Source organism: Phocoena sinus, chromosome 8 (assembly GCF_008692025.1).
Source record: "Phocoena sinus isolate mPhoSin1 chromosome 8, mPhoSin1.pri, whole genome shotgun sequence".
NCBI classification, from domain to species: domain Eukaryota; kingdom Metazoa; phylum Chordata; class Mammalia; order Artiodactyla; family Phocoenidae; genus Phocoena; species Phocoena sinus.
Window position 1 is genome coordinate 109,954,957 of NC_045770.1, and position 23,447 is coordinate 109,978,403.

General features: G+C 61.5%; 1 protein-coding gene across 4 annotated transcripts; it reads right to left on the reverse strand.

Annotated features, from left to right (window-relative positions):
• Nucleotides 1-3,613: 3,613 nt before the first annotated feature.
• EPS8L2 (EPS8 like 2) lies at nt 3,614-21,677 on the reverse strand. 4 transcript variants are annotated; one of them, XR_004351173.1, is made up of 22 exons: nt 21,495-21,676; nt 19,000-19,122; nt 18,837-18,892; nt 17,971-18,035; nt 10,467-10,628; nt 9,906-10,055; nt 9,737-9,816; nt 9,467-9,609; nt 9,314-9,384; nt 9,049-9,175; nt 8,768-8,856; nt 8,593-8,667; nt 8,235-8,383; nt 7,984-8,116; nt 7,757-7,869; nt 6,292-6,397; nt 5,542-5,655; nt 5,192-5,261; nt 4,888-5,068; nt 4,643-4,775; nt 4,405-4,556; nt 3,614-4,064 (listed from the first exon to the last, which is right to left on the reverse strand). XR_004351173.1 is itself a non-coding variant. In XM_032641274.1 (21 exons), exons 2-21 carry the CDS (start codon nt 19,041-19,043, stop codon nt 4,473-4,475), a joined length of 2,124 nt encoding a protein of 707 aa, XP_032497165.1. In that variant the 5' UTR covers nt 19,044-19,122; nt 21,495-21,677; the 3' UTR covers nt 3,614-4,472. The 4 variants fall into 4 exon arrangements, 3 of the variants coding, with proteins under 3 accessions (XP_032497165.1, XP_032497166.1, XP_032497164.1); XM_032641274.1 differs by having other exon boundaries at nt 3,614-4,556; nt 5,213-5,261; nt 21,495-21,677; XM_032641275.1 differs by having other exon boundaries at nt 3,614-4,556; nt 19,030-19,122.
• Nucleotides 21,678-23,447: the final 1,770 nt, after the last annotated feature.

The following is a 23,447-nucleotide window of genomic DNA, read 5'->3' on the forward strand; positions in this document are numbered from 1 at the left end:
GAGCCAGCATTCAACACATAAAGAATAGATTTCTGAGAAATAGTTTTTTGAAAATTCAGTAGGAAGCGTGGCATGAATACACGTTTCTGCGAACCTCCCTGACGTCAGGCTTCTCAGCGGCAGCTGGACGTCGTCACCGCGTCTGTCTTCGTTCAGTTGGGAAATGTCGTCTTGGTCGAAGCATCCGGAGAAAAGCCGGCCTCGCCCAGACTTGCAGCTGGAAAGGCAGGAGCACATGAGCAGCCTTTTGGGATCCTCGCGGACTTTCTCCTCTGCTCCGACACCAAACCCCAGCCCGTGGCGTCTCTCGGGGCGGTTGCAGTCTGGACCGGGAGCCCACCCCGTGCACCGCTCACTGGGGCTCCGGGGACCCTCAGTGCGTCTCGCTCCGTGGACGGGTCTCTGGCCGCCGTGATGCTGTAACATGGCGCATCGGTCGTTTGGAAAACGCTGGTTCAGAGCCTCCCATTCCGTGTCCACGTGGAACTCACACCAACATCACAAGCTCGGAGAGAGGCCTTCAGGTCGGAAAGCCGTCTTGCTGATGCTGGCACGTTCCAAAATTCTCATTCCCACTAGAGAGCTCGAGTTTACCGTGGCAACGAAGACTGTCTGCTGTTTTTCTCATTTTGGAGAAAACGTCTGCCAAGAACCCCGGTGTGAACAACGACGGCCCGTCGGTCAGTGGTTCTCACCCCTCGCCCATCACCCGAGCCCAGCGCAGCGGGACGCTTGCACCACGGCCCAGACTGAGGTCAGTTAAATTCGGAGCGTTTGCTGAAAGCGCTTCTTTCCCTGGGAGAGTGTGTGGGGAAGACGGGGGGCCCTGCCCCGTGGCCACCCCGGGATCCTTGCTGAGCCAACAGCTTCACCCACTGGGGCTTTTGTGCCATCTGTGCCACGGGAGCCCAGTGAAAACGGCAGCTCACCTGGTGTTAGCTTCCGAGTCTGCGGTAACAAAGTATCATAACCTGCACGGCTTAAACACCAGGAATTCACTGTCTTCCAGTCTTGGAGGCTGGAAGTCCAAGGTCAGGTGTCGGCAGGGTTAGCTCGTCTAGGGCTGTGAGGGAGCATCTGGTCCAGGCCCCTCCCCCAGCCTTGGTGGTTTGCTGCAATTTTTTTTTTTTTTTTTGTGGTACGCGGACCTCTCACTGTTGTGGCCTCTCCCGCCATGGAGCACAGGCTCTGGACGCGCAGGCCCAGCAGCCATGGCTCACGGGCCCAGCCGCTCCGCGGCATGTGGGATCCTCCCGGACCGGGGCACGAACCCGTGTCCCCCGCATCGGCAGGCGGACTCTCAACAACTGTACCACCAGGGAAGCCCTGCTGCAACCTTTGATGCTCCCCATCCTGTAGAAGCAGCGGCCTGACCTCTGCTTCCATCTTCAGGTTCGGGTTAGACTTCTCTGTGTGTATGTCTATGTCCAAATGTCCCTTATTTATAAGGATACTAGCCATGTTGGGTCAGGACCCACCCTCATCACCCTATCCTATATGAATCTGGGGGGAAACAATTCAACCCGTAATATACCACTGTCTTGTTATGCAGCTTGTGTAGCCTCCAGGGCCCCCCAGGGACCTGTGGACCCCACCTGGAACGCCGCACCGTGCGGTTTAACTACTGAACAGGTCGAGAGCTTCTCAGCTCTAATTTTGCCTCTCGCGTTAGCCTGACACTTCAGGATGTCAATCGCGGTGGGGCCGGGTGATTGGTCGGGACCCTTTTCATGCTTTCGTGCCGTCCTCACCTGTGAAGCCGACCCTGCCGAGCACAGGTGACAGGTGTACCCCTCACCTCTATTCTGTTCCCAGCAGCTTGATGTAGGTGTGAAGACATCTCACACCCTAGGCTATTTTGTGCAGTAACCTTTTGGTGAATTAAATATTTTGAAAACGTTAAAAAGAAAGGAAAAAGAAGAAGCTCCACCCAAAATGTCATGGGAAGCCGCTCTTGCCTCCTGGCCGGGCCTGTGTACGGGAGGAGAGGAGGGGACACAGAGCCATGCCACGCGGGTGGGAGGAGGGCCACAAAGACGAGCTTGTCCCCAAGACAGAGACGGCCTTGTTGTGGGGGACATTTGCTGGAGGCACAGCCGGGTGCAGAGCGGGTGCTGGGCGGGCAGCTCCCCAGTGTGACGTTCCCCACTCCACCCATGGTCAGATCCCCCGCAGCCTCCACTGGGGCTGGTGCCATCCAACCCTCCCTCTGCCCTGCTTGACCAGGGCAGGGTGGGAGGTGGGGACGTGAGTGGTTAGGGACACGCATCAGGTCAAACTGCATTGCAACCCAGGTCCTGACCCACTCTGGGGCTCTAGGCAGGGGACCTGGCCCCTCTGTGCCTTGTTCTTGGGAGGGTGGGGAAGCCCCTCCTGGGAGCCCAGAGGCCTGAGCAGAGAGGCGGGGCCGGGGCATCTCAGAGCAGCTCCTGGGTAGTGAAGTCTGGCCTGGGGCCCCGGGGGAGAGGGCACTGAGGTGCTCCTCCCCGCTCTGAGGCAGGGGCTCAGCCAAGCAGGGGGCAGGGCAGGGTGTGGGGAGGCTGTCAGGTCCGGGTTCCCCACTGCTGGCTGCTCTGGACCAGCAGGGTCTGTGGGTTTCTGGAGGAAGGCTGATGCCCTCAGCCCTCCCTCTTCATCTTGGCTCCTTGTCTGTGGAGTCCTGCCCAGGCCTGGGAGGACAGAGCCTCCTCTCGTGGCCTGGGCTTGTGGGGAGAACCTTCCTTTCCCGGGGAGAGGGGGCCGTGGTGGTCAAGTCTCGGTGTAGCCCAGAAGGCCCCAGACACCCCCAGTTGCCCTTGACTGGGCTCTGCTGGACAGACTCGGCCCAGCACGGCCTGTCCCAGTTGGGAGTCGGGGTTTCCGAGGCCTGGCCCAGAGAGGGACAGTTGGCCCACCATCTCCCACCGTGAAAGGTACAACCTGCCTCTGGGTCCAAGCTTCCTGTGGTTGCCCATCAGGTAGAGACCCCGGAACCGAGGCCTCTGGACACCCTGATCCAGGGTGGGTCCACTGGCTGCTTTGGGGATATGCAGGTCAGACGCCCCTGAGCTAGCCAGGTGCTGGGGCGCCCCGGCCGTCACACACCACAGCGGGCAGGGCCACCAGCAGAGGCCTCCAAGGGTGGGGCCCACGTTCGCTCATGGCCAGGTGGCCGGAGGCCCGCGTGGTGCGGACAGCTGCCCGCCGTGTGCTCAGGGACCCCGTCCCAGCTGGCCATCTGACCGGCCCTGCAGGCCCACGCCCTCTTCTGGGGCAACTCCCTCAGCTTGGGCTAAGCTCTCTAAATCTAGCTTCCGTCTGGCTCCTGTGACTCACGCCCCCTCCCTCCCTGGAGGCTTGGCAGCCCTGCTCCCCACTACTGCCACTCGGGCCTTCCGACGGACATCAGTGGGCAGGGCCCCCCTCTCAGCCCCCAGCTCCCAGGAGTGTCCTCTGGGCCCTCACGCAAGGGTGTGGAGGGGAGGGTGTCCTGGGCCCCCCACTTGGGTCAAGGGGTGAGCAGCTCACTGGGAACATGCCCAGCCCCGCCTGGCCACAGCCTGCCTCTGCTCGGGAGCTCTTCCAAAGGCGCAATCCCGGGGGGCTCCAGGAGACAGACAGACAGACACAGGGCTGCTGGGAGGCTTAAGTGCTTTAATGATATGGATTCTGAGCCGTGGTCACCTTTCCTCGCTGGGGTGCGACCCGCAGAGTCCAAGGCTCCAAGATCCACCCCCCAGCGCACAGCACGCCAGGCAAGGCTGGCCTGAAACTTGCTCAGAGAAAGTTCCCTTCCGGCTCTGCGGAGGCGGGAGCGGGCAGGGCTGGGGTGGGGGTGAGGGGTGCCCAAGGCCAGAACTCGGGTGAGTGGTGTTCAGTCCATCCTTGATCCTCCAGGTGGTGAAGGGAGAACAGCATGCCCCCCACCCCCGTGGGGCCGGAGTCCCCCAGCCCACCCAGTTCAGAGCCAAGGGCAGCTGGGTGGCTGGGGTCTGCTGCCCTGGTGGCCGGCAGCCAGCCAACTGGAGGTATGAGGATGCAGAGGTGGCAGGGGGCCGTGGGGACGGCGGCAGGGCCTGAGTCACCTGCGCTGGGAGAAACCCCTGTGTGGACGGAGGCGGCCAGAGGAAAGTCCCTTGCCCCCTCCCAGGGTGCGTGTGTGGGTTCTGTGGCCTCAGGGAGAGCTGTGGGGAAGGGCAGGGCCGGGTCTGGGACCGGCACAGCTCTGGCCTCAGCAGGCGGGCGGACGAGGGGCTGGCACCACCTGGTGGCAAGTTTGGCTACGGTGGGCATCGGGGCAGGTGGGGAGTGTGGGCCGGGGCACCGCTGAGCTGGAGGACAGGCCCCATGTGCCACGAGGCGGGCGAGCCGGTCCCCCCCAGCCGGCACGACTCTCCGTCCGAGTCCACGGTCCGAAATACGTACACGTACAAAAATAATACTCCAGCCGCGGAGGCGGGCCCCGCCGCGGGCCGTGTGCCCTGCCGCGGGCCTTAGCTGTCTTCCTCCGCCCGCCTCTGGTTCTTGGAATGGAACTTGCTCATGAGCTCCTCCAGCTCCGACCCGCCTTGCTGCTTCTGGGGGAGCCGGGGGACCCGCAGGTCAGTGTCCCGCCAGCCCCCCTTCCCGGGGCATGCGGGGAGCGAAGGGCGGGGCGGCTCACCTCCAGGACGGCCTTCTGCACGGTGAGCTGGCTGTACACGCGGGCGCCCTCCTCCCCGCACACCTTCCGCAGCTCGTCCTTGTTGAGCGAGAAGAGCTGGGGCCCAGTCAGGATGCCCAGGTTCTCCACGATCCTGGGGGCGGGGGGCAGGGGGCCGGGAGGGGGGCGTGAGGGCGGGGCCCTGACCGTGGGCGTGGCGGCCGCCGCGCCCGCCCCCTGCCCGCCCCGTGCGCCCCTCGGCTCACCGGGCGCTGAAGGCCTTGGCTTCCAGCCAGGCGCGGACCTCGAGGGGGCCGGACTCGTAGGTGAGCGGCAGGTGCACCGGCTGGCTGCGCTCCACGCGGAAGTGCCGCGTCGGCTGCGCCTTGATGTGGCTGATCTTCTTGATGAGCTCGTCGTTGACCTCGTCCATGTGATGCATCAGCTCTGCGGGGCGCCACGGCTCAGGCCTGCCCCGCGCGTACCCGGGGCTCCCCTCCCCACCGCCTCCCGCGCTGGCTCTGGGCCCCCCCACCCCCGCCCGTAGGGTCTGTCGGCCCCATCCCTCACCGCCTTTGTTCCCGGCAAAACCTGCGGTCAGCTTGTGGGTTGGGCTGGCAGGACCCCAGTATTTCACCCCCTGCAGGGTGAACAAGAGGGGCGGTGGGGGCGCCGTTAGGTCAGCTTATCATCCCTCCCGGCACCCCTCCCCGCCCCTCCTCCCCCACCTCCCAGGACCTGCCCAGCCCCCCACCTTCCCAGACTCAGCCTGGAGCCGGGGAGCCCCCGCACCAGCCCCTATAGCCGCGGGGTCCAGGCTCCGGGCCCGGTCTTTCTCTGCCCACCCCCCCCAACCCCCCCCCCCCCCCACCGCCACCCGGCCTGACCCCGCAGCAGGACGGAGCAGACCTCCGCCTCACCTGCTCCAGGAGGGCGTCCTCTGGCCGGGTCTCGGCGAGGATGTTGCCCGGCACATAGCCTGCCTGGCCGCTGCGATTTCGAAGCTTCCACCACTGGTGGTCGCCTTCCAGCACCTGTGGGCGCCGCACCCCCGCATCACCCCTGACCCACAGCGCCCGCTCCGCCCCGGCCCCGCCATAGGCACCAGTGCTGGGTGCTGGGACCGCCAGTGTGAGCCCCTGTTTACCGATGGGCCAGAGAGAGTTCCAGAGTCCCCGCTGAGCCTGCTCCCCCCTCCCCATTCTACACACCCCCTCCAGATGCCCCTGGCCCACCTGGCCTCCCACCCATCCATAGGGGCCACCCCCCTCCCCGTCCCTCCCAGCAGCCTCCTAAGCCTCTAGTGTGGTTGTGGATATAGACCACCCCCCCCATCCAGCTGCTCCACTTTCTGTCCCCCAGCGGGTGGCCTGGATTCAGGACACAAAACTCGGAAAGTGCCTTGAGGGGGCTCCCGGGGTGGGCATGAATGACAAGCCCCTGCTGGATTGGGAGATCCCCCACTCGGCACAGGGAGGGCCCACCCCACCCTTCAGCCCGAGCCCAGCCCAGCCCAGGGGCCCTCGGGCTCCCTCCGAGATCCCCAAGACGGGGAGGCCCCTCAGCCAGGCTGTGCTGGGGCAGGTGCCAGGCTGCTGACCCAGAGTGGAGCCCTGGGGTCAGGCAGATCCCACCTCCGGACCACCGCCGGCTCCCCGGCCCCCACTCACCTCCAGGACCTCGTCCTTGAGCACCGACAGCTCGTTCGCGTTGCGGGCTGTGAAGTCGTAGAGGACCTTGACGTACTTGGCCATGGCCGGTGCGGGTTCGTAGCCCCTGTGTGGAATGGGAGGGGCTGAGGCTCAGGGCTGGGCTGGGGTCTCTTCCTGGGCCTGGCGGAGGGCCAGGGGCAGCAGCTTCCCAGGTGAACGGCTGCGTCCTGTTCTGCGGCACAGCGGCTGCAGCTGTCAGCTGGGATGGAAACTGTGACAGCCCCGCTGCGTCTGGGGCCCCCTGCGTGGGGGGGCAGTGGAGGCGGATGGGATGCAAGGGTCTGTGGGCACAGCAAGGCCTGCCCTGCCCTAGCCCCTAGCCCTGGAGGCCGAGGGGTCTCCAGGTCCAGCCCCCCAGGGGATCTAGAGCCAGGCGTGTACCCAGATGGCCAGCTGGGACGGGGTCCGTGGAGAAAGGACAGGCCGTCCCTGGAAAGTGGCTGACCATCGGGGGAGGGCCGGATGCTTTCAGAGCCACAGTCCCTCTGGCACTGCAGACACGATGCAGGGCCGCCCGTGGGCTGCAGGGTCCCAGGGTGTCCCAGCTCCTGCACGGAGCAGGCCTGTGCCTGCCACCCGTGCTGGGCCATCCCTTCTGGTCAGTCTGGCCCCTGATCACGAGGGCACCCCTCATACGGGTGCAGGGCTCGGGACCCTGGGGAAGTGGGGGCTCTGGGGCTGGGGCAGCCTCTGGGGCCCTGGTGGGGGGCTGTGTCAGAATTGGCCAGGGTGGACTGGTCAGGGGCTGGAGGTAAAAGGATGAAAATGTTTCTTGAAGGTGGCCCCAGGCCAGGGACCAGGGCATCAGGCTGGTGGGGCACAGGGAGGGGCACACTTGTTCAAAACATGGATTCCAGGCCCCCCCCCCCTCCTGAGACTGAATCCTGGGGTCTGGTGGGTAATGAGCTCCCCAGGCAGGTCCTGGGCCAGGACTGAGAACAGAAAGTAGGAGGGGAGGGGAGGAAGGATGGGGACTCCCCCAGGCCCTGGGGCTGTAAGACATGGTCTGTGGAAATGTGTGCGGCCAGAGGGAGAGAGGCCGTTCCCACCCAGACCATCGGTCTCCTCCTCCGGCTCTGAGGCTGGGCCTAAATCAGCCCCACCAGGGCAACTGGGATCGTTGAGACCATTTAAGTTCAGTGGTTTAGTACATTTCTAACCGTGATTCTAAAGCGTAAACGTGGAGAAACAAAAAGAGATGACGTATTAGGTACGTCATCTAAGCACTTTATGGGTGCTTTCGTCATTTTCCCCTCAACTGTACACCACAAAGTTGAAAGGAAACCCGTCTCTAGTGTGGAAAGCGGTATTTTGACCGTCGTGAAAAAGGCGTTTGCTGCCACCTGGTGGCAGTGTACCCACAGCCGAGCCTCCGTGATTTGAGGGGTGAGCGTCACACTCCCTCACTTTGAGCAGAGCTTACCTGTGAGCATGTGAGGAGCTGACGTGGGGGAGGACGTCTCCCTGGGGTGTGGGCTCAGATGCGAGGCCATGCTTTGGGGAGTTTCTGAAGGACGTGCGGCTCACTGGAGTTGGCTGTGAGGAAGCGGACACTGGGACTTGGTGTGAAGCAGGGGCTGGGCCAGGAGGGCGGGGTGGTGAGGGCAGTGGGCGGGGGTGGAGTACAAGCGGGGCTGCAGGCGCTCTGACCTCATCACTGGGGGCTGACGCCAGCCCCTCCACCTCCCAGGGGGCCTCCTGCAGCACGTCCAGTGGTGGCTCCCAGCCGCTCTGGAACTTGGGCACGTAGGGGGGCACCTGCGGCTCCCGAGGCCACTCGGAGCTGGGGAGGGAGGTCCTGGGGTCAGCTGGGCCCACCCACCAGAGCTGGCCCCACCCAGGACCCCCAGCCCGCCCGCCGAGGGACCCATCCTGGTGTGCGCCCCATGCCACCACCCTACCGGGGTCGTGTCCAGGTCTCCCCCAGGGACTCCCACAGCGTCATCTCCTTGGGGACCAGGTGGCCGCGCAGGAAGCCCACAGTGTCTCGGGAGAGCAGGGGGCTGTAGACGGAGCGAGCAATGTCTGGGCCACCACAGGTGCTGACGATCTGGGGCACAGCGGGGCATCAGAGGCCCCCTCCCACCTGCGCCTGCCTGCGACACCACGGGCCTGCCCACTGCGCCCCCCACTCCGAGTGCAGACGCCGGCCCCAGCCCACTGCCCAAGGTGGGCCCTTGCTTCCCCCCAAGTCAGGGGCAAGCCCCCCAGGCCCCCGCTCCCCCGCCCCGGCCCCTGCCTCCCCCCAGCCCCAGGCACCAGATCCAGAGGCCCGAAGAGGAAGTGCACCAGCTCGGCTGCGCTAGGATTCTGGATGTGCTTCTGCAGCTTGGCCTGTGGGCAGGGAGCAGGCCGACCTGTGGGGTGGCGCCAGGGACAAGGCACCCCACCCACAGTAGCAACTCGGAGGGACGGGGCGGGCCGCTGTACTCACGAGCAGGTTGATGGCCAGCTTGGTCTTCCGGAAGCAGTCAACAAACTCGGCCTCGGAGGGGGGCCGTGCTCGCAGCGTGAGGACGCCCTCTGGACAGGGGGTTGGCGGGTGAGCCTGGCCGGCCCGTCGCTGCCCCGGCGGGTCTGGCCTCCGTCTAGCGTTCCCCACCCGCTGAGACTGGGCCTTGCTCCACTCAGTGGCCACTGGGCTCCCCACCTCCACTCCTGTGTCCGCCCCGACGCCCCTCCCCTGTCCGGCGCCCCCCACCCCCTGCCCCGCACCTGCCGGCCCCTTCTTCCCCTTCTTCTTTCCCTTCTTGCGCTGGTTCAGCTGCTTGAAAGCCTCCGCAGCCTTCTGCAGCCGAGCCACGAACCACTCGATGTCGTCCAGGGCGCAGTTGAGGATTTGCTGGGGTCAGAGCAGGGGCAGGGGTCAGCCTCCGGAGCCCCACCCGCTGCAGGGACACCCCCACCCGCTGCCTCTTGGCCCCTGGCCTGGCCCCAGGAGCCCGGAGTGGGTGGGAGGTCCTGCCGGCCCGAGACCCACCGTCTCCTTCTCGATCTTCTGAGCCAGCACGGCCCTCGGTTCCTCGTCCTGCGACTCCCAACGGCGAAAGCCTGTTCGGGAGCAGAGCTGCTGCTGACTGAGCCTCCCCACCCCAACCCTGCTGCCGCCCCCAGCCCATCCCCCTCGGCCCACCTGGGTCTCCGAGCGGCATGGGCAGGCCCACTCGGTTCTTGGTGGAGGGCGAGTCCCTGCCGTGGCGCTGGAAGGGGATGGGGGTCGGGCCCTGGGCCGGGGGCAGGACGGACTGCCGCTGCCGGATCTTCTCCTGGTGGCCCCTGAAGTGGGACGAAGGGCCGCTGAGCCTGGCCGCGGCCCCAGCCCCAGGCCCGGCCCCTCCCCCCTCCCCTCCTCCCCCCGCCCCTCCCCCCCCTCCCCTCCCCCCACCCCTCCTCCCCCCCCTACTTGAGGGTCTGTGGCCGCATCTTCTTCCCCAGGCGGCAGTCGGCCAGCGCGCTCTCGATGTCCTCGTGCACCAGCTCCGCCTGGGGGGACGGGGCGTCAGGCTGGCTCTCCGGAGGGATCTGGGCTCCCCGCCCCGCGCCTATCCCGCCCCCCACTGCCCGGCCCTCACCTCCACCTCGTCGCAGTGGAAGAAGTGGACGTCGGGCTTGCTCTGGTCTGAGTCCTGGCACACAAGCAGAAGCACCGATGGGTAGCGTAGCTGGTTCAGCACCGTCTGGCTGTGCCGCACGGTCGGCAGTGGGAAGTTCTCCAGCTCCTCCTGGGGGACAGGCGGCTGGGACCAGGCTCGCCATGGTGCATGGCGAGAGTCCCAGACACAGAGGAGGGCTCACGGCCATGGGCACGGGGAAGACCCGAGGAGCGGATGCCGGGGACACGGGCTGACTGTGGGCGTGGCCTGTGGCGTTCACGCCACGGATATGGCACGGAAAAGGAACGTGGCCTGGACATGGACACGGACCCCACGGGGCAACGTGCACACAACGGGCCCCGCCTCGGTACAGCCGGTGGAGAAGCTCTGCAAGGTAGATGTGTCCCTGTGTGACATGGCTCCCCTGCACTCTCGGCCCTCGGCCTGCTCCCTCTCCCACAGAGGCCCAGTGTGTCTGGGTCACTGCCTGTGCCTGCCTTGCAGGATGGGCGAACGCCCTCCCTCCTGTTGCCACCATACCTGGGATTCGATGTCCAGCAGCCGCAGCGACTGGTCGTTGACCTGCAGCAGCATCTCCTGTGTCCAGATCTTCTCCTTGGAGCTCAGCTGCACCAGCTTCCGGATGGCATCTTCCACGGACACAATGGCCTCACTCTTGTCCATGATGAACGTGGCCAAGTGCTGGGTGGGCAGGCAGGGGGTCACTCTGGGTGGAGCCTTCCTGGTGCCAAGAACCAGGGCCAAGGGGCTGTGCCCTGGGGCTCTGAGGGGCTAGGGCCAAACTTGGGGGTCTGAGGGGGTCACAGCCAGCCCCGGGGGTCTGAGGGGCCATGGCCAGCCTTGGGGGTCCGAGGGGGCCACGGCCGACCCTGGGGGCCTGAGGGGGCCACGGCCAGCCCTGGGGGGTCCAAGGGGGCCACAGACAACCCTGGGGGTCTGAGGGGCCATGGCAAACCTTGGGGGTCTGAGGGGGCACAGCCAACCCTGGGGGGTCCGAGGGGGCCACAGTCAACCCTGGGGGTCTGATGGGGCCACAGCCAGCCCTGGGGGGTCCGAGGAGGCCACAGCCAACCCTGGGGGTCTGAGGGGAACATCCCTGCCCTGGGGGTCTGAAGAGACAAAGCCCCACCTTGGGGGTCCTCTGCTCTCCTTGGGGGATGTCTGTGGGGGCCATGGACGTGCCCTGGCAAACCCCTTGGCAGCCCTACACACACAGCCCCCAGCCCACCCACATCTGCCAGTGGGCTCCGGGACCAGGCTCCCTGCCCCTCCAGCGGCCCTGGTGCAGGCTCACGACAGGGCCTTGACACATGCCACCTCTGCCCGAGCCCGGTCTCCCCCAGCCCGCTCTTCCTTCCGGACTGTGCGCGGGACACTACCTTCCTGCCTGCCTGGCCACGGGCTCACCGTCAGCACGCCCCCGACCTGCCCTCGTGTTTATCATCATCCGACTCTATGCTGGACACGACATGCTTCTTCGTTTGCTGTCTGTCTGCTGCCTCCCCGGTGCCTGTGACAGTGCTGGGCCCCCAGCAGGCCCCCAGTGAATGTGATGGGAATGAACGAGCAGCCCATGGGGACCCCTGGCCCGCCCCGCTCCTCTCTCTCCAAGCCTGGCTCAGGCCCCTCCTCCTTCCAGGATCCCCCATGTGTCCTCGCTGACCTTTGCTGAATTCAGTAGACAATGCTGGGGCAGCTGGGTGAACACTCCCAGAAACTCCAGGCAGTTAAGGCTTAACCAAAGAACATGGAAGCATGAAAGTGCTAGTAGGAAATACTAGGTAACTTCTGATAATCTCAGGAAGGCCTTCTTCACTGGGGGACTTTGCTAAGCAAGGAAGAAAATCCAGATGCTCAGAAGACAAGGCCAGGACTTCCCTGGTGGTCCAGTGGTTAAAACTCTGAGCTTCAACTGCAGGGGCGTGGGTTCGATCCCTGGTTAGGGAACTAGGATCCCGCATGCCACGCGGTGGGGCCACGAAAGAAAAAAGGTAATAAAAAGACAAGACCAATAAATTTGACTTAATAAAAAAAAAAATTTCTGCCTGAAAAAAAGTACCCCATACAAAGTATATAAAAAAACCCACAGATATAATACTAGATGTAATGGAGGCGATGTAGGCTAATTTTCTTGATACAGGAAAAGGCCAACATGCGTTACAATGACAGTTCTTACTTTGTTAAAAGCTCTATTTTGTTTAATAATTAAGGATACCAACGATAAATGAAAAAAGAATGAAAGAATATGTAAATAAGTAAAAGATTAACAGCTCAATAGAAAAATTGACAAAAGGTATGAACACAGAGTCTATAGGAAAATAAATATAAGTAACCTTTTAATATAGAAAATTATACACAGGGGAATTTCCTGGTGGTCCAGGGGTTAGGACTCTGCGCTTTCATTGCTGAGGGCCCAGGTTCAATCCCTGGTTGGGGAACTAAGATCCCACAGGCTGCACGGTGCGGCCAAAAAGTATATGTATATATACACACACACGTATATATGCAGACTCATTCAATACACGAATTGCAAATTGAAGCTGGAGACTATGACTTTCGGAATGAGTTTTCGCTTATTCTGTTGCCAGCACTAACAAGCCCTTGTGGGTTACACTGGCTGGTTAAGACGTGGAGAAGGAGGAACCCTTGCTCCGCACTCGCCTGGCTGCTCTGGGGAGGAGTTGATGACACTGGACCAGCCCACATGCTTGCCTCTTACAATCTCAAGGCAACCTGCACACGTGTAGAATGTGGCACGGGTACAAGGCTGCTCCCTGCACAACTCTTGGAGGCCAACCTACATGTCCATGGGCAGGTTAGAAAGAGACTGGGCAGGGGAATTCCCTGGTGGTCCAGTGGATAAGACTCCGCGCTCCCAATGCAGGGGACCCGGGTTCGATCCCTGTTTGGGGCACTAGATCCCACATGCACGCTGCAACTAAGAGTTAGCATGCCGCAACCATGAGCCTGCATGCTGCAACTAAAAGATCCCGCATGCCGCAACGAAGATCCCACATGCCGCAACTAAGACCTGGTGCAGCCAAAATAAATAAGTAAATAAATAAATATTAAAAAATAAAAAAGAGGGACTTCCCTGGTGGTCCAGTGGTTGAGAATCTGCCTTCCAATGCAGGGCACGTGGGTTCCATCCCTGGTCGGGGAACTAAGATCCCACATGCCGCAGGCAACTAAGCCCACGTGCTCTAGAGTCTGCATGCCACATCAAGAGAGAAGCCTGTGTGCAGCAACTAAGATCCAACGTGGCCATAAACAAATCAATAAATATTTTTAAAAAGAAAAGGAAAGAGAGAGAGTGGGCAGAAACGTGCGGTGACTCTCAGGCAGCCGGTCTGTCTGCATGGGGCACACGGTCAGCAAAACACTGCACAGCCGAACCATCCCAACCACGCTGCCCACGCGCTCCAAGCGACTGAGAACATACAGAGTGCATTCTCTGCCCAGAACGGGATTCCATTAGAAATCAATAACAGAATGAAAACTACAAACCCTATTAATTGGAAATTAAGCAACACACTTCTAAATAAATCATGGGTCCATATTTGTAGAAATCAAACAGCACACTTTTCAACAACAGATGAGTGAAAGAGGAAATCACAGGGGAAATTAGAAAACATCTAGAGACAAATGAAAATAGAAACACAACATATCAAAACTTATGGGATGCAGCAAAAGCAACGTTAAGGGGAAATTTATACCTATAAATGCTTACATGGTTAAATGCTTAAAAAGAAGAGAAGTCTAAACAACCCATGGGTCAAAGAAGTTACAAGAAAACTTAGAAAATGTTCTGAGTTGCAGCAACATGGGTGGACCTAGAGATGATCATACTAAGTGAAGGAAGTCAGGGGCTTCCCCGGTGGCGCAGTGGTTAAGGCTCTGCCTGCCAATGCAGGGGACATCGGTTCGAGCCCTGGTCTGGGAAGATCTCACATGCCGCGGAGCAACTAAGCCCGTGTGCCGCAGCTACTGAGCCTGCGTGCCACAGCTGCCGAAGCCCATGAGGCTAGACCCTGCGTTCCACAACAAGAGGAGCCACCGCAATGAGAAGCCCGCGTACCGCAACGAAGAGTAGCCCCCGCTCACCGCAACTGGAGAAAGCCCGCGCGCAGTGACGAAGACCCAACGCAGCCAAAAATAAGTAAATAAATTTATTTTTAAAAATAAATAAGTGAAGTAAGTCAGACAGAGAAAGACAAATATCATAGGTTATCACTCATATGTGGAATCTAATTTTTTAAAAATGATACAAACGAACTTACTTACACAACAGAAACAGATTAACAGATTTCGAAAAAAACCTTATGGTTACCAAAGGGGAAAGGTGGGGAAGGGATAAAGTAGGAGCTTGGGATTAACGTACACACACTACTATATATAAAATAGATAACCAACAAGGACCCACTGTGTAGCATAGGGAATTATATTCAATATCTTGTAATATTGGAAAAGAATCTGAAAAAGAAGGAATACATGTATATGTATAACTGAATCACTGCTGTACATGTGAAACTAACACAACATTATAAATCAACTACACTCCAATAAAATAAAATTTTAAAAAAGAAAATATTCTGAGCTGAACAATAATAAAAACAAGCCCATCAAAACTTGTGGAAGAAAAAAAAAAAAAACTTGTGGAAGAAGATAGCTACAGCAGTACTTAGAGGGGCTTTATAGCTTTAAATGAATGGCAGAGAAGAAGAAAGACTTGATATCAATGGTCTGGGCATTCCTCTTCAGAAGCTAGAAAATGACAATCAAATGAAGCCCAGAGTAAGTGAAAAGAAGGAAACTAAGAGCAGAAACCAATGAACTAGTAAAATACACAAACAACAGAGAAAAATCAACAGAGCCCAAGGTTGGTTCTGAAAAGACTGATGAAATTGATAAACCCTTAGCAAGACTGACCAAGAAGAAAATAGAGAAAACACAAATGATCAATAACCAGAAGGAGCGAGGGGACATCACTACAGATCATATGGGCATAAAAGTGAGTTCATAATAAAAGAAAACTTCCCCCAAAGGAAGCCCTGTATTCAGGGCCTCACAGGTGGATCCTAACAAATACTTAAGAGGGAAATCACAGCAACCTTCCATAAACTCTCTCTGAAGAGACTAGAGGAGCAGGAACATTTCTCCACTCATTGTATAAGGCCAGCAGAACTCTGATACCCAAACCTGCCAAGGGCACTGCAGGAAAAGAAAATTGTAGACCAATGTTCTAATAAATATTAATGCAAAAAAATCCTTAATGGGCTTCCCTGGTGGCGCAGTGGTTGAGAGTCCGCCTGCCGATGCAGGGGACACGGGTTCATGCCCCGGTCTGGGAAGATCCCACATGCCGCGGAGCAGCTGGGCCCGTGAGCCATGGCCGCTGAGCCTGCACGTCCGGAGCCTGTGCTCCGCAACAGGAGAGGCCACAGCAGTGAGAGGCCGCGTACCGTAAAAAACAAAACAAAAAACCTTAACAAAATAGTAGCAAATTAGTCTTGTCAAGTCAATACATGAAAAGGATAATAAACCATTAGTAAATGAAGTTTATCCTAGAAATGCAAGGTTGGTTCAACATTTTAAAAAATCAGCATGATTCATTACATTAACTATAGTAAATACATTTCAATCGAGAAAGCATTTGATAAAATTCAACAACTTTCATGATAAAAGTTCTCAGCAAACAAAGAATGGAAAGGAACTTCCCCATTCTAGTAAAGGGTATCTACAAAAACATACAGCTTATAAAACGGGGAATTCTGAATATTCTCTTCTAAGATTGGACACAGGCAAGGATGTCCACTGTCATTACTCTTATTGAGCGCTGTCCTGGTAGTTCTAGCCAGGGCAATAAAGCAAGGAAAACAAAGTGGCTAAAATTAAGAAATTAAGTACTGTATTTTCAGACAAAATGATTGCGTACATAAAAAATCCAATGAATCTATAAGCAATTCCGGAAACAAGTAAATGAATTCAGCAAGGTCTCAAGATACTCAATCGCTATACAAAAATTCAATCGTATAAAACAAATGCTGAGACATCCCTGGCGGCGCAGTGGTTAAGAATCCACTTGCCGATGCAGGGGACACGAGTTCGAGCCCTGGTCCGGGAAGATCCCACATACCACGGAGCAACTAAGCCCGTGCCCCACAGCTACTGAGCCGGTGCGCCACAACTATTGAAGCCCACACGCCTAGAGCCCGTGCTCCGCAACAAGCGAAGCCACCGCAATGAGAAGCCTGCGTACCTCAACGAAGACCCAACGCAGCCATATAAATAAATAAATAAACAAACCCACAAGGCTTCGGTGCCCCCCCTCCCATTGCCACCACCTCTTACCCTCCCTCTTGGCCTCAGCTTCATCATCCGGGAGGGGTCAGCAAACCTGCCCACATCCCCAGCCTTGCTGGCTGCTGGGCAGGCAGGAGAGGTGGCCCCAGCCTGGGGTCCTTCCACAGGCTAGCTTGGACCAAAGTCTAGGAGAAGGGCTGGGAGGCCCCGCTGGCACAGGTGACTCCTCACCAAGGAGGGCAAAGTCCTTCCCACAGAGAGGTGGCAGAGCTGCCCTTGGACGCTGAGCCTGCAGCAGTCATGAGCTGACCACACAAGATAGCCCCTGCCTGCCCAGGTTGGCAGGGAGGGCTGATCAGCAACACAGCCCAATGCAAGAGCCCTAGGGACTCCCACGTCTCATTGCACCCACTGTATAGAGGAGAAAACTGAGGCTCAGAAAGCAGTGACTCACCTGGCTTCCGTGGGCATGGAGGGTTCTAAGGGGAGGGACGTTCTTACCTTCCTGGTCCAGGCCCCCCACCTTCCTGATCCAGGCCCCCCACCTTCCTGGTCCAGAGTTCCCCGCTTCCTGGTCCAGGGCTCCTCAACTTCCTGGCCCAGGGCTCCCCGCTTCCTGGTCCAGGGCTCCCCGCTTCCTGGTCTACAGCTCCTCACCTTCCTGGTCCAGGGCTCCTCACCTTCCTGGTCTAGGGCTCCCCACCTTCCTGGTCCAGGGCTCCCCACCTTCCTGGTCCAGGGCTCCCCACCTTCCTGGTCCAGGGCTCCCCGCTTCCTGCTCTAGAGCTTCTCACCTTCCTGGTCCAGGGCTCCCCGCTTCCTGGTCCAGGGCTCCTCAACTTCCTGGTCCAGGGCTCCCCACTTCCTGGTCCAGGGCTCCCTGCTTCCTGGTCCAGGGCTCCTCAACTTCCTGGTCCAGGGCTCCCCACTTCCTGGTCCAGGGCTCCCCACTTCCTGGTCCAGGGCTCCCCGCTTTCTGGTCCAGGGCTCCTCAACTTCCTGGTCCAGGGCTCCCCACTTCCTGGTCCAGGGCTCCCCGCTTCCTGGTCCAGGGCTCCCTGCTTCCTGGTCCAGGGCTCCTCACCTTCCTGGTCCAGGTTCCCCACCTTCCTGGTCCAGGCCCCCCACCTTCCTGATCCTGGGTCCCCCTCCCTCCTCCCACTTCAGCCATTCCCAGCCCTGCTGTCCTGCAGGTTTGGACGATGACCAGGAACCAGGAACTTGGCCGGCTGCCATGAGCAGGAAGGTCATTTTAAAAACGTATTTCCTGAGTTCTAAGTGTGAATTAAAAGTGACCTAGGAGCAAAGGCCTCCGGAGCTGGCGGCTCATCTAGAGTGCAGTTACCCATCTCGACTGTCCAGGCTGAGTGGGATTAGCCATCGAGGACGTCCCTGCAGGAGCTCAGAAACTCCTCCCTCCTAGTCTAGCTCCCTGTTGTGAGGCCAGGATGACAGTTTCCCTCCCACTGGGGTTTCCAGGGGCACCCAGAGCTGTCCTTGCCTTCCTGTGTTGCCCCTGGCATCCCTCTCCCTGATGTAGCTTCAGGGTTCCTGTGCCCCTCAGACCGGGAGCTCCCCAGGACTGGAGGGAGGCTCTGGGGGTGACCCCAGTACAGGCTGCCTGCTGTGGGACCACTTCTCCCCCGGCCTCAGTTTCCCCACGGGCCCGGGGACCCCAGAGCACAGAGGATAGGAGTGCCCCGTGGGGTGAGGGGCTCACCTGGACGTGGTACTGGGAGGTCTCGTGCATGATGACATTGGAGTTGGAGTACTTCTTCCTCTGTTCTGAATAAGGAGACACAGTCACTCACCCCTGACGGCAGGACCCCAGGTGGGGCCGCAGGGAGGGCAGAGTGCAGGGGAGGAGGGCTGCTCTGTGGGCCCTTTGTGGCCTCCAGGAAGGACACAAGGGCACAGAATGGAGGGATGGCCCCTCCTGGCAGAACATGGAGCTCCCTCAGTCCCCAGGAGGGACCCCCAGCTCAGAGTGGTGATGGCACAACTGTGTCTGAGGTCTGTCCTGGAGCGGATGCAGGAGGCTCAGCCTCCTTTCCTGGAGGCCCCCTGCCCACCTTCCTGCGGAGGGGTCTGGTCTAGGGCTTCCTCCAACTCTAAGAGCTCCCAGCTCCCATCTCCCTGCCTCTCCCTGTCCCTCCCTGGGGCTCCTTGCTTTCCAGAGGTGGCACTGCATGGCTGGGGGAGGGTCAGAGCTGGGGGAGGTGGGGGCCGGCCAGGCCCCGCCCTCCCAGAGCAGACACCTGGCAGTCAGTCCAGCAGGAGCCCCCGCCCCTGGAGGATCGGGTGGCGGAGAAGAGCACAGAGAATCAATATTGATGCTCCCTGAATTATTAGTAAGGCCTCTCCCCTTACTGGCTCACTGCGGGGAGGGCTATTCAGTGGCCAGAGTTTGGGGGAGGGACCTGAGCACCTGCTGGTTGACTAGGGTCCAGGGGCCTTCTCTGGGTGCCCAGGGCTGACCTGCGTCTCCCCGGGGGGGGGGCCTGGCACAGCCCTGGGGAAGGGAGTGGGCGAGACCCTCCCAGCCGAGCTGGCCCCCGAGGCCTCTTGTCCTCAAACCTCACTCACCAAACAGGTCCTTGGCACTCATCTTGGCCACACCGTCAGACCGGCCCAGGCTGCCACTGCAGGGGAGGGGCTGGTGAGGGTGGGGCCCATGCCGCACCCCTCCCTGGGGACTATGGGTGGGTAGCGGGTGGTGGGGGCCTAGTGGGTGGGGGTGGGGGCTCACTTGGCAGCACCCGGGCAACAGCTCACGGACCCTGATTGGCTCATGGCGTCCTCGACGGTGGCTGGCGGTGAGAGGGCAGACCTCAGAGTGGCCTGAGTCCAGGGCTTAGTGCCTGGTCCACACCTGAGTGCACAGGGGAGCCAAGCTGACACCTTATCGTGACCTGGCCGGGGCCTTGCTACCCCAGCACAGGGCCTGGGTCCCCTCCCCATCCCTCCCTGGATCCAGGGCCTGGAGCCCCGATGGCCTGGCCAGATTCCCCAGGGTGCCTGGGCAGGCAGTCCTCAGGAAGCAGAGCCCTGCCTTCCAGACACACCAGGACCACCCCTGCTCCACAACCCAGCTGGTGTTCACTGCAGCCCCATCCCTCCCTGGACCCTCGGTCCTCTACAGGGACCCCCAGGACGTGCCAGCAGAGGGGTCCCACCCCCAGAGGCTGTCTGGAGTGGGGCTGCGAGGAAGATGTACTGGGGGCTCTGAAGGGGGGTCGGGGGAAGAGGCACCTTCCAAGCAGAGGGAACAGCATGTTTAAAGGCCCTGAGGCAGGTGGGAGCCAGACAAGGGAGAAAGGCAGCAAGAGATGAGGCTGGAGCCCGGGACCCAGAGCCCAGAGTGAAGCGCAGACGGAGCCCACCCTCTGAGGGGTGAGCAGAGCCTGGTGCCCCTGGGCCAGGCTGACATGTCCTGTGGGATCCTGTGCTCCGTGGGGACCTCCGGGTCCACACTGTGCCACATCAGATGTCACCAGTGATGCCATCCGTCTGCAGCTTCAGTGTTTAGGGGGCTGCAGGGTTGGCTCGCAAGCCAGGGGTGCTGGTATCCAGGGCACCAGTGCCTGGTAGCTTGACCAGGTACTACCTACAGGGAAGGCTCCCAGGAGGTGTGAGGGACCCGGGGGCTTCAGGCTACCCCCGCCCACATGCCACCGAGGGTCCCGGCTTGGCCAGATTCCTCCGTCCATCTGTCCGTGGAGAATGTCCGGAATGCTCATGGCCTCACCTCAGTAGGTGAGCCCGAGTGTTTGTTTAATGGGATTCCTGGCGGGCTGAGCGAGGGTGCTGGGCACGTGTGTCCAGATATACACACACCTGGGCGAGACCGAGGCCTGTGAGCACACAGACACCTGGGTCGTGACGTTCGGCCTCCCCTAGGGGGCGGGGTGGGGGGCCTCAGGGCCAGCCAGGGAGGTGGGTCCAGGCATCTGGGTTGGGGAGCAGCTGGGGGAGAGGCCACTTACGGGCCGGCTCCAGCGGGGAGTAAGGGGCTTCTTCAGCTGACTGGGGTGGGGATGACACTAGCCCTGAGGGCCCCAGGGCCCAGGCTGCACTTTGGTTTCACTGTGGCCATTTTCCGGGTGCAAAGGAAGTCCGAGTATGGTGCCTGGTCAGGCAGGGGAGGGGGAGGAGGCCCAGCAGGGCAGGGAGGGCAGAGGGACCAGCTCCAAGTTCAAATTCCAGCTCGCAGCTGACCGACCTTGGGGAGGAGTCAGCTTAAGGCCCAGGGAGCCAGGTGCGGCCCTGGATGGGGGAGACCCTGGGGCTCTGGCTGTGCCCAGGTCTGGGCCCTGCGGGTTGGGGGAGGGAAACGCCTGGGACGCTGTAGGTGGGGAGCAGGGCGCCGAGCTTGCACTTGGGAGGCAGAGGCAGGCGGAGAGCTGGGCGGCGCTGGACCCCTGACTGCACTGGGCAGGGCCAGGAGAGGCCCCGCCACAGGCCGTGGGGGAGGTGCGGGAGCAGAGGCGGCGCCAGCTGGGCTGGGCCTCCCAGCGCAGCTGGGGCTGACCACATCTGGGTGGGGCACAGGGGGTCGGTGGCGCACTTCAGAAGCACCAGGAGCCCTGCTCACCCGCCTCCCCTGCCACCGGGACACCTGAGGCACAGGGGCTGCCCCAGGCCAGCCCAGCCCAGGTTGGAGGCACACAGGCCCCGGCAGCTCGGCCCCCAGCCTCCTCCCTGAAACTCCCACACCCCAACCTTAACCGAGAGCCTGACCCCTGCCCGATGCTTCCCTGGCCCTGCGTTTCAGCCTGCCTCTGACCCACAGGAAGCCGGCTAGCACGCCAGAGGAGCCCCCAGCCTGCCCCGGCAACAGTGGTGCAGATCCTTTGAGGGGCAGGGGCTGACCTCCTCAACACCGCTTCACTGGAGGAGGGGGTTCCCGCCACCGAGCCCCAGGGCTGGGAGGCGGCCGGCTGACTCAGAAGCCACTGGCTTACAAACATCCCCAGCGCACGGCGCCGCCCCAGGACCGGACGGGGCGGGCTAGGCCTCAGGAACCCGGCTGCGGCCACCAGCCCAGGGAAAGCCCGCGGGCCCGGCGCGGCCCCTCGCGCCCGATGCCCCGTGCGCCCCGGCCCGGACTGCAGACCCAGGCCAGGGCCCCGCGTCGCGCTGCCACCTGGGGAAACTGAGGCCCGGGCAGCCCGCCCTCCGTGCGCTCGGCTCCCCTGTGGCTCCAGGGCCAAAGCGGGTGCGGGCGCCAGGCGGGGCACTCACCTGCTCCTCTCGCGGCCCCGCGTCTGGCCGCCCACTGGTCCCTTAGTCCGCGCGTCCGTCCGCCCGTCTGTCGGAGCCTGGTTCCAGAGGAGAGAGGGACGCGCGGAGGAGCCGGGGCGGGGCGCGGGGAGGAACCTGAGCGGCAGGTTAGAGTCACCGTGCGCGGGCGGGCACTGGGCAGGGGCGGGGGTGGGACGTGGATGCCCCGCCCACCCCGCCCCCGCTCCAGACCCCGCCCCACCGCGGCTCCCCGCGTACGGTCCAACAAGCCACCCGGGTCCCTCTGCGCAAACCCCACCCCTAAAGCGGGGGCGCTAGTGGACGGGTGGGCGGGGCCCGGAGCCCATCCCTCGCTGGGGTGCTCTGGGCGACAGCGCACCCCGACGCTGCTCTGAGATCTACCCGGGGCAAGCCCAGCTGCCTGCACCCCAGAGGGGTGGCGTGGAGTCCTGAGGAGGTCAGACCTGCCCCTGCCAGGTGCCCCCAGCCTCAGGTGCCCCAGGACCCAGGGCCGAGTCCCATCCTCTTCCACTGGGGTCCCTCTGGTCTGGAGGGAGCGCTAGGGCCGGGCTTTAGTCTGAGTGAGTCTCAAAGGTAGGACCGTGGGCCAGAGGCCCTGCAGTCCAGCTCCCTGAGCTTGCCAGGTCAGGGGCGGGGATACCTCCTCCACGACCTAGGAGCTCCTGAAGTCTCTTTCCTTGTGTTGCCCAGCCCAGTGTGGGCACCTCCTGAGGAGCGGGGTTATCCCACGGCCAGGGAGGGGGGCGTCGGGACGCCTGTGGCACATGCTGTCCTTGAGTGCCAGGGCAGCGTTGGTGTGAGGGCACTCTGGGCAGTGACCCCCGCTTTAGGCCAGCCCCCAAGCTCTGCCCGTCGTTCTGTCTTTCCTCCTGCTGAACTGATCCCCAGGATGGCCGTGCCCACCAAGCTGGGTAAGGAGGGCAGGCCAGGTGGTGGTGGGCACCCCCAGGCACCCCAAGGCTCCCGCTGTTGTCCTGGGGTGGGGGGAGCAGGAAAGGTGTGCCAGGACGTGGTCCTAGAAGGCCGCGCAGCTGGTGTTTGCCAGGAGCCCCAGCTAAGGAGACACAGTGTCCTGGAAGGCCAGCGGCATTGTCCCTCCCCATATCGCCAGGGCCTTGCTGCCTGTCTGGGGTGTTACTGGTGAGCTCGCACAGGGGCACAGGGAGTGGCCTTTGTCCTCCAGCCCCGCCCTGCCGCAGAGCCCTGGCAAGGCCTGGCTTCCTGGTTCTGTCTCCCCTCTGCTGACGATGTCCCCAGAGGAGACGGCACGCCAGCCCTTCCAGGAGTCTGAGCCTGAAAGGGCAAAACGTGGGAGGCACGCAGGGAGGGGAGCAGCTGAGGTGGGAGTTCTCTGCTTCTGAAATCAACGTGATTGGGAGCATTGACGCCCTCAAGAATGCAGTCGGGGGCCTCGAGTCCCAGGCTGCTCCGTGGCCACCTTGGGTGTGGTATGTCCCGTGGCCAAAGCAATGGGGATGCCAAGGGCCTGGCCCAGACTCTCGGGCAGGCTGTGAACCGGGAGGACAACAGGTATCTTGCTGCCTGGGTCTGCAGGGGAGGGGCTGAGTTTCCCAAAGACAGCAGGTGTGGCCATCGCGGCCTCCCCGAGCCCATGTGGGCGGGAGAGGGTGGAGCCCTGATGAGCGCACAGGAGGGTAAGCAGGGGGACGCCCCCACTGGCCTTCGGGGCTAGAGGCGCACGCTGGTCCTGAGCTAAAGAAGTTGGCGGCGCAGAGAGCTCTCTGCTCCCACTGGCCGCCTAAGGGTAAGACTGACGAGGATGACACCACCAGTCCCCCTCACTGAGGCCAGCCCCGGGGAGGCCCAGGCTGGCGGAGCGCAGCTCCAGGGCTGCTGCGTGGGGCCTGCAGCGGGCACGCGGCCTGTGCCCTGAGGGATGAAGGGAGAACCCTGGAGGAGACAGGTGGCTGC

Excerpts from the sequence above, each read along its gene's own strand:
- EPS8L2 (XM_032641273.1), bottom strand. The coding sequence starts at position 19,043 with ATGAGCCAATCAGGGTCCGTGAGCTGTTGCCCGGGTGCTGCCAA. Across the intron at positions 10,629-17,970 it reads CCTCCCAGTACCACGTCCAG|CACTTGGCCACGTTCATCAT; the intron begins GTGAGCCCCTCA and ends CTGCCCACCCAG. Across the intron at positions 9,817-9,905 it reads TCCACTGCGACGAGGTGGAG|GCGGAGCTGGTGCACGAGGA; the intron begins GTGAGGGCCGGG and ends CCGTCCCCCCAG.